The following is a 9,579-nucleotide window of genomic DNA, read 5'->3' on the forward strand; positions in this document are numbered from 1 at the left end:
GTATCATTTATAACAAAGGAATAAGAACAATGGCAGCCTACTCATGTCCTAGAAGCTAAGTGTGCAAAAGGAACCCCATTATATTTATATTTATACTTATATTTATACATATTTATATTTATATATGTTGTAATCCCATTACAACATATTGTAAAGGTATGAATGTTTCTCACTGGGAAAACCTGATAACTCATTCTTCCAAGTCTAGAAAACAGACTAGTGAGAGTTAATTCTAATTATGTAAAGATTCTTTGCTTTACAAGACAGTTTTCTAAAGAGTCTCTTTAAATAGCCACATCTCTTTTTGGAGTATTCAAAATTGGATTTGCCTTACAAAATGTTGATTAAACTCAACTTTTCAGGAGCAGAGAGATTGTACAAAAATGGGGCATTGCATGTCAAGTGTTATTGGTGAAGTCTCACTTAGTGATCACAAGGCTCACCTTTCCATCCACTGAGCTCATCAAAGTCAGAAATCCAAATATGGCAGGTGGCTTTTACAGGGCATTGGGCGCCCTCATTCTAGGCAGGAAGGCTAAGCCAGCATTGGGGTCATTGGCCATCATTAACCGTGTAAATCTGGAAGCCAAGGGCATTAATCGGTGCTCTGAAATGATCTTGCATTATTCAGCATGTACTGATATTAGCTCAAATAGGGATACTTTTTTTTATTGAGACAATTATGAAGAAAAATCTGATGGCTTTTATTCAAATAAATGAAAACATAATTTTGAGGAGAGGTGATGTATTTCTTACTTCATATGTAAGTCATGAGCAGGGAGAGGAAAAGGAGAAATTGGAGTAGGGCCAGATAGGAACACAGGGTCCAAAGGACCCCCAGATTACAGACAAACTTTTACTCCCTGTGTCAAACCCTCTTTTTTATAAAACCCTCTACTTGCAAGCAGATAGGGAGGTGGCAGTCATCCCTGCTATCTCCCAATTCAGATGCATAGCAGGGAAAAGCAGTATTTACTGCACCTCTCCATTTTTCAAGTAAATTTTGTACAGGCACTATATTAGACTCAAAGATGGGAAGAAAAGAAGACAAGGAGGGAAGAAGGAAATTCACATTTAATAAAACAAGTGAATGGTTCCAAATATCATACAGTGTCTTTATGTGCTATTTCAAGCTGGTTTCTCTAATAGAAAAAATGAGAATACTTCATTTTAAAGTTGCCCACTGTAACCAGAAGCACTATGCATGTGTTTCCAAGGGTCCTAAAGCAAGAGTTGATTAATCTCTGCCTAGATGTGGGCAGGCTGATGAGAATCTTTCAGAAAGTTGTATCCATTGTGCTGAGAGGCTATTGTTAACACTACAGCAAAGTAAGGGGTACACTCAGAATTTTCACAGGACAGTTTATTTCTGTACTCCTCTGAATTATGTTTGCCTTCCTGCCTTGTAAGCCTTGTGTGTACTTTGTGTGCTCACGAGTGTCTAGATTTCAAAAGAGAGTGTTTAATATATGGAGTGGGTCTTGGGCCTGGAGATGAGTGTGTGAGCAAGTAGAGGAGAACCATGAGTCAGGTAGAGTGAGAGGTAAGTTGAAGACTCTGGGGGAGAGGAAAACCGTTAATTTGCATTGTTTGATGTTAAATGCTTGTTCGGGTTTGTATTCCATGTTTTGCCACATGAGTTCAGAAATGCCCCTCTCATTTCTCATATTCATGCAGTTTCTGTTCAGAACCAGGCCAGCATAGACAGGCTTGCAGAGGAGAGCAATCCTCATCAGCCCAGATGAAGAAAAAATTGAATGGGTACCCTGAGGGGAGATGGCTCTCTAGAGTGTAAAAATGTGTTCCTGAGACCATGTGGAAAAGGGTTGAGACGAGGAATCAGGCAGCCAGAGAGCTGAAGCTTCCTCCCTTCATAGGCATAGGAGTGCAGAAGGTGGGTTGCTCATGGCCTGGTGATGGGGGTTGCTCCTCGTACCTAGCCCCTGGCAGGGGATGGACTGGAACTGGGAATGTGTGTGGCAGAGGCTCACTCTGCCAGGACGAGATGTTGGGGTATGAGGGTGGGGTGGGGGCCTGAGGGGTGGCTTGGAGCCCTGGCGGTGGCTGCCTGACGTCACCGGCCTCTCTGGCAATAGGCTGCGAGCTGAGCTCCCCAAAGCGGCGGCGGTAGCAGCAGCAGCAGCGAGGCTTGGTCTCTGGCCCCTTCACTCCGCGCCTTCTGCAGCCGCCACTGCAGCCGCGCGGCGGGGGCTCCCTCCCTGCAGCCAGCTGGTGGCCCCAGGTAAGGGACGCGGTGCGGCTAAAGGTTCCAGGCTGCCGGGTGGCGGGGCGCGAGTGGGTCGGACAGCCCCGGCGGCCTGCGCAGGCACCCTTGGTCGTAGCTTCGGCTCCCACCCTGCCGAGCCCCGGCTTGCGCGCCTCCTCTCTGCTCCGCAGTGCAACAGTTTGCAGCTGCCTTTCGAGAACGGCAAGGGGGCTGTGCTGTGCGCTGCGGGTCTTCCTGGTTCTGGTCCCCGGGAAGAGCCTCGGGCTGGGGCTGGGGCTGGGAAGGCTGGAGGGAAGGTCCGTTCCCCAAACTTTGCAAACGAGAAACCATACCCTTCCATTTCCAGTCCCCCTAGAAAGAAGCAAAATACTGCCGAGTGCGGGGCACAGGGATATGGAGAGAAGGGGGCGTTTGCGGGGATGTGCTTTAGCTGAAAAAGGTGTTTCAGTTCCTTTTTTTTTTTTTCCTGGTTGGGGGGTGGGGAGGTACCAGGGAAGAAGGCTGGAGAATGGATGGAGCGCGATCTAACTGTCAGCTGTGGCCGCGGACAGAAGCGGAGTAGGATGTGGTTGCTGTGGTACCCACCCTGGGAATGGGACTTAAGGGACCTGAAGCCGGCCAGGGAAGAAGAGTCTGGAGGGGGAGGGAAGGGAAGGCAGTGCTGCGTACCCAGAGCCCGCGCTCTCGGAGGTTGGGGGTGGGTGCTGGGAAGGGTAGGATCCACAGGAAGACATCCGCTAAGATTAAGGCGAAGGAAAGAAGAGAGTCGGTGCTCTGGGATGCAGGGACCACGTTCCCAGGTGGCTGTGTGTCTGTTGAAATTAGAAAGTTGTGGAAGGCCCAGGAAAGCTGCCTTATCTGCTGAGTAATCTATATCTCCGTGGTGCCGGCGCAGACCCCTTCCCAGGGAGTGGTGGGAGAGCGAAAGCTGGCAGCTTGGGTGCGCGGCCAGGGCGGGCGGACGGCCAGGGCGGGCGAGCTGGGGTCCGCGGGTTGCAGGAAGACGGGCAGCGCCCAGCGGAGGCAGTGTGCCCAGAGGGCCGCTTTGCAGTGGCGGCTGATCCTTCCGGTCCTCCGCACTCCCCTGGGCAGCGGCCGGTATCCTAACTAAGCCTGTTCTCTTTGCAGCCTGGTGCCTTGGGAGAGGAAAAGGGCGCGCGGACACGCGTTCCAGGCGGGGCCGGAGAGGATCTCCTGGGCACCGCTCGCTTCCTGGCCGGCTTGCTTGCCCGCAGTTGCTCCCTCAGTCCTTCGCTCGCGCGTGCATCCCATCCCGCACCAGGGAGTAGTTTTGGGTGGCGTGGGCTCCGTCCTCTTCTTGCCTGGTGGGAACAGTGTGCCCAAGAGAGGAAGTCTGGTGGGCCCGGCCCCTCCCAGCCCAGCGCCGATGAGTGCCAGGGCGCCCAAGGAGCTGAGGCTGGCGCTGCCGCCGTGTCTCCTCAACCGGACCTTTGCTTCCCCCAACGCCAGCGGCCACGCGAGTGCCCGTGGCCCGGGTGCAGGCGGCAGCGGTGGCGGCACCTGCATCACGCAGGTGGGACAGCAGCTCTTCCAGTCCTTCTCCTCTACGCTGGTGCTGATTGTCCTGGTCACCCTTATCTTCTGCCTCATCGTGCTGTCCCTCTCCACCTTCCACATCCACAAGCGGAGAATGAAGAAGCGGAAGATGCAGAGGGCTCAGGAGGAATACGAGCGGGATCACTGCAGCAGCAACCGCGGCGACAGGGTGCTGCCCCCGGCGGGTGGCCAGGCCCCAACCCACGCGAAAGAAACCCGGCTGGAGAGGCAGCCCCGGGACTTTGCCTTCTGCACCCCCTCCAACGCCTCCTCTTCGTCTTCGTCCCCTGGCCTCCCGTGCCAGGGTCCCTGTGCTCCTCCGCCTCCACCGCCGGCCCCCAGCCCGCGAGGAGCACAGGCAGCCTCCTCCTGTTTGGACACAGCTGGCGAGGGCCTTTTGCAAACGGTGGTACTGTCTTGATTGTTTAGCCCCCTCTTCTTTCCCCTTCCTCATTTCCAGCATCGTTTCCATCCTTGCTTTTAACCCCCTCCATCTTTCCTCTTCCACTTTTCTCCGGCCTCCCTCCCCTTTTCCTTCTTTCCGTATCTGCCCTCCCCTTACTCTGTTTCTCCTCCGCCGAGGCACTGTGCGGTATTTGTAAATATTGGGCGAGGGAAGTCTCGGAAGAAGAAATAACGCTGATAATACTTTATTATTAATATTTATAGTAATTATTATAATACTAATAACACAATCCAAGCGCATGACAAATCACATAATTTCTCATTGTCAATGAAGGATACGTCTTCCCTCTCCACCCTGCACCCCCCCACAATAAGGAGGAGAAACCGCACAAGCTACCAAATATAAAAAAGGCGTTGATTCCTGGAGCAGAGGGAGTGGAGGGGGCCCGGTGTGTTGTACATAGCTGTCAAGTTAAGGTTCAGTTACCTTCCCATCCTCACCCCCCGCCCCACCCAAGCTTTCACTTTTCCTTCAGCTTCCCTCCCTTCCCCATTTCCACCTTCTGCCGGGCTCAGGCAATACTATATTATAAAGAAAACGTCTACGTTAAGCACCAGAACTACAAGAGGCCACAGAGACAGTCCCAGAAAAACGTGTTTGACATGTACCGATCTCTGGTCAGCCCTCTCTCTCGCCCCTAAGTTAACCATTCCCTTTTCCAGGACCAGGCATTTAAATTTACTTTTAGAAATGTCCCTCGCTGGCCGAAAATCTTTAAATGAGTTGAAAGAAAAGAAAAGAAAGAAAGAAGAAAGAGAAAGAAAGAAAGGAAAGAAAAGAAAAGAAAAGAAAGAAGAAACAAATTACTGCTTTAGCTCCCTGCCCCGCCCCCAGCTGTACACCTCTGACTTGGGGCATTTTCAGGATTCACAAAGGATCCAGAAGCCGTCCAGCCAGGTGTGGTGCTGAAATTGCTTCACCGGACTGGTTACTTTGTTTGGTTGTGTCGGCAGAGGAGGGGCTGTTTTGGGAAGTGACTATTTTAGCTTTTTGTTGGTTTCTTTCTTCTTTTTCTATAATCGGGTTTGCGTGTACTATTGGTTTTATTATTAAACATTGCATAAGTTACCTTTTTTGTAAAAAAAAAAAAAAAAAAGTAATAGGTGATGTGCAGTACTGAAAGTGCAGTATCTAACCAACCAGAATGTTTCTGTTTCATTTTTAGAGCAAGTGCATCTTTGTTATATATTTATTATATTGGTACCAAATACAGAAGCAAACTATAGTTCTGTACTACATCCTCCAAACTGTATAGTCTTGTTCTTAATTTCCAGCTGTTGATATAATGGTTACCACTGGATGAGTAATTCGGTGGTACAGGCTTGGCTTCTGCTGTTTCCAGAAGTGTTCTTTTGTACCTTATTCTGTAGTAGACTGTTATAAAAAGATAACACGTATATTTTCTTTTTTTTTTCTTTTGCGGATAACAGAAACAACCACAACAGAAAACAAACAAATAATGGATGTGCAGGAATGCCATCTATTAAAACATGGTTAATATTTAAACAGTGCCTGTAGTCCTACCTGCATGCAGTTACCACCTGGAGGCAGTGGTGTGTGTGCTTGTTTGTACTGTATGTGTTCGGGGGTGAGACTGGTGGGATATTGGGCAATTTGAATGACAGGACATGCAAATTTCTAGAGAAGTTAAACCTAGTAATTACTTGTAGGATAACAATATTTGAAGCTTGTTCAGTTAAAAGTTTGTGCCTGCATCTGAGATGTAGTGAAGCAAGGGCTCTTTTCTCGTTCTCGGTCCAGCTTACCTATGTTCTCTGGATACACAAAAAAAGATTGAGAGAAAAACAAAGTGAGAGAGAAGAAGATTGATACTTTTACTCTCTCCTGATGCCAGACAAGGTCACCTGTGTTAGAAATGGAGTCCACCTATGGTTATTTACCACTTTATTTCTCTTGGATTGATGATAGAAGGAGCCAGAAGCGTATTACAATCTTAATTATATGTAGTGGCATCCTTTCTTGGGAACCAAGTCTTTGACAGCTATTTAAATGTTTGGATAATGTATGAATGAAAATGTTCCACAGAAAGCTCAACGAAGAGTTCTTATTAACCTACGGGGTGTAAGGCAACAGTGCCCCTAAGTGCATCCCTCTTCCAAATAACTAGTGATTCTGGGTTCTGTCTTGGTTCCAGGTTTCTGTACTCTTATCTAGAGAAGAATATTACCTCTGAGGTTTTAGGTCATCTGTTAAATTGCCCAAGCTCAGTCTGCATCTTTTATACAAATAATTTAATAAGCTTAATTTTAATCACCCATTAAATACTCACTCAAGTTCTTTCCTGAAGCACAGAGGATCGTCATTTAAGCATGCCATGTTGTAATATTAGGAAGACCAGGTGTAATCTTTGGGTTCAATATATTAAACAGTGAACCAGATTCTCTCCAGTGCCTTAGTCACTTTCTAGTAATAGGTAAAAAAAAAAAAAAAGAAAAAAAAAGAAAAGAAAAAGAGTGCATTAACCCCCTCAGGCCACTAGGGAATCCTTTAGTGCATCAGAGCTCTACATTGTACATCAGAATGACTAAGGCACTGTGAAGAAGAAAGTCCATTAATTTTTGTAGCTCACCCTCATCCAGCTGTAGCTTTAATACCTTATTACAGAATGACTTTTGGACTTGAAATTTGAATAGAATCAGGGACTCAGAAGGGAGCTTCCTCATATCCAATAAGCTCCACTAAGTGCATGGATATTACTTTCTCCCCCTTGTTTGGTGCACTTCTTACAGTGAATAATTTCCCATTTTATTAAAGCAATAAGATGTTCTGTTGTGAGCAGTGCTGGATGATGATTCCATTTCCTTGGTGCTGAAGCTACTCATACGTTCTTGCCTTATGAATCACAGTGCATTCAAGGCATGCAATAATAATCCCCTTCCAAGGAGCAGCCTGTACACTCTAGGGGGTAATTATGAAATTGTCCTATATAATTTTTCCCCAAAGGAATAGAGGAAACAGGAGAAATGAAAGCATTATGTATACTGTTTAAAAAACATCTTGATACCTCTCAACATGGGCACACATCCATAATATGCTCTTATTGTGCACCTTTAAATATGTATGCCTTTCTCCATTAACTGACTGTGGTTTAATATTTTTAATAGTGCTCTTTGTAAAGATGATGTGGTTTGTGAGTCAAATTTCATGCTGGGTTTAATATACTCAGAATTATAAGCTTCTGGTGGTGTCACTTGAGATTTTTTATGAGATAGTGAATTACATGAAATTCTAGTAACACCAGTCCCCACACCAAATTATTGCAATAAGCACATATCCAAGCAATTTGCACAGACCCTGTTTAGAGCATTGCATCTTATTGAGCTCAATTGACAGTCTCAGGAGTTTGGGATGCTACCAACAGGGCATTTTGGATTTCATTTATATGAAACAAAAGGCAATCTGGAAATAGCTAAATTTATTTTAAGGATTTTATTCACTGATGTCCCGTCAAATGAATTGCTTCAAATCCCTATAGCTACAGCTCAACTTCTGCACTTGCTATTCAGTATTAATAAGGTGGCATGCTTGATTCTTATTGTTTTTAAAAATGAGAAAATGGGAGCGAGAATACCATTATGTCAACTGTATGGGACTCTGAATCTTAAAATGTAGATGAATATAATCTTCTTTAGAATTTATATACACCCATAGATATGTATTTATATATGCATACATTTTGTACAAATTTACAATGGACTTTTTGTATTCTCTTTTCTGTCATTACAAGAACAAGATGGAAACCAAATCGTTGTTCCATCCTCTTATCCAGAGAGGATACTGAGAAGTCAGGTATATGCATGTACTTATTTATCTGGGGTTAAATCCGAATGACTTTCTCTTTATTTAATGAAAGGGGAGAGTCTTGTTTGGCTTGGGGAGTTGGTAATTAGATAAGCTTCCTTTCCTAGTTAGTGACTCAAATGTAGCAATGCTAATGAACTAGTGACCATACCTATGTGGTCTAAATATCTAGGTGGAAAGCAAAAATATCTAGAAGAGCTTTAGGCTATCGAGACCACAAACCTGGATTGTGGCTTGATTTTTTTATGTTCAGCCTATACGATGTGTGGAGATACAACTTATATCTGCATAGCTAAAGGTAAAGTGAAAATTTGACCATTATCTGTTTAGTTTGGTATGTAGTTTTTGGAAAATATGGATAAATTAGCTTTAAAAAAACTTTGGCATCTGACTTTTCCACCATTTCTATCTATATCGATTGAATTAATTAGATAATGGTTAAAATTCCATTTTTTCCATTGTGTAGACATATGCTTTAAATGCTTTTCTGTGGGTGGTAGTCGAGCAATTGCTAGCTGATATTATGTGGAAGTTATAGGTTAAATTAGAACCAGAAACTTTAATCTTGTCAGCCTCCTCAGGTCCGTTCCCCTGTGACTCTGGACTTTGAGTCTGAATTTGGAAAACCATTTCTGTGGGTCATCCTTTTTTGGAATTAATGACTGTGGCTCATAGGTGTTTTAGTTCACATTTGAATGAACTGAGCTATCTATGGAGGAGTTGAATTGAACATTAATCTGATCCTGGCTTGGTTTCTGATTTACTTGATAACATTTGAGAAACAGCTTTGAGACTTGGCATCAATACTTATTAATGTCACCAACTTAGCGTTGGTGCCATGGAGGAACGCTTAGCTAAGAATAAGAATTTAATTAACTTTAATTGAGGGCAATGTCTTATCAAGGTAGTTCTACCTGTTTGAAGCAGGGACACTTGTGATTTCATTGGGTTGTTTCCATAGGGAGATTAACAACAACAATAATGACAAGAGCAACAGAAAAACTGATCTTTGAACTCAAGTATATCCAACAGACAGAATGAAACAGATATTAGAATTCATGGAAAATTTGTTTTGCTTTTCTATCAATAAAAGAGTTTTCTTGTTAATTGGCTTTTTGGACACTATTTCCTTATTGATTTAGAATACAGTAAGATTATAAAATTGCTCATTTTATTGCCCTCAGATGCTCAAAGAAATTAGTTTTTATTTTTAATTATTACTCATCAGAACTTCTTCATAAACCAACTGCATCAAAAAATGGGAAGTTTATAAATTTAGTATCACCCAATAAACTGAGTCCAGTCCAATAATTGAGCAGTCCTTTTAGGCAGATGTTCAGGCTCTCTAAGAGGTCATATATTTAGTCTTTCATATTTCTTCCTTTCTTGCCATCTCTAATATAATCAGGTATGTGGAGAAAGGATATGGTTGACATGATTTTGTGGCAGTTGGGAAAATGGGAAGCCTCACTTTCATATACATTCTTTGGGTCCTCATTGAAGTCTG

General features: G+C 44.4%; 1 protein-coding gene across 2 annotated transcripts; it reads left to right on the forward strand.

Moving 5' to 3' along the window:
- Positions 1 to 2,088: 2,088 nt before the first annotated feature.
- Positions 2,089 to 9,159, forward strand: C8H11orf87 (chromosome 8 C11orf87 homolog). Of its 2 annotated transcripts, none has more exons than XM_019797681.2 (2): positions 2,089 to 2,242; positions 3,356 to 9,159. In XM_019797681.2, the coding sequence occupies exon 2, from the start codon at positions 3,615 to 3,617 to the stop codon at positions 4,203 to 4,205; it is 591 nt and encodes a 196-aa protein (XP_019653240.1). In that variant the 5' UTR covers positions 2,089 to 2,242; positions 3,356 to 3,614; the 3' UTR covers positions 4,206 to 9,159. The 2 variants fall into 2 exon arrangements, with proteins under 2 accessions (XP_019653240.1, XP_034521601.1); XM_034665710.1 differs by lacking the exon at positions 2,089 to 2,242 and adding an exon at positions 2,718 to 3,027.
- Positions 9,160 to 9,579: the final 420 nt, after the last annotated feature.

Source organism: Ailuropoda melanoleuca, chromosome 8 (genome assembly GCF_002007445.2).
Source record: "Ailuropoda melanoleuca isolate Jingjing chromosome 8, ASM200744v2, whole genome shotgun sequence".
NCBI classification, from domain to species: domain Eukaryota; kingdom Metazoa; phylum Chordata; class Mammalia; order Carnivora; family Ursidae; genus Ailuropoda; species Ailuropoda melanoleuca.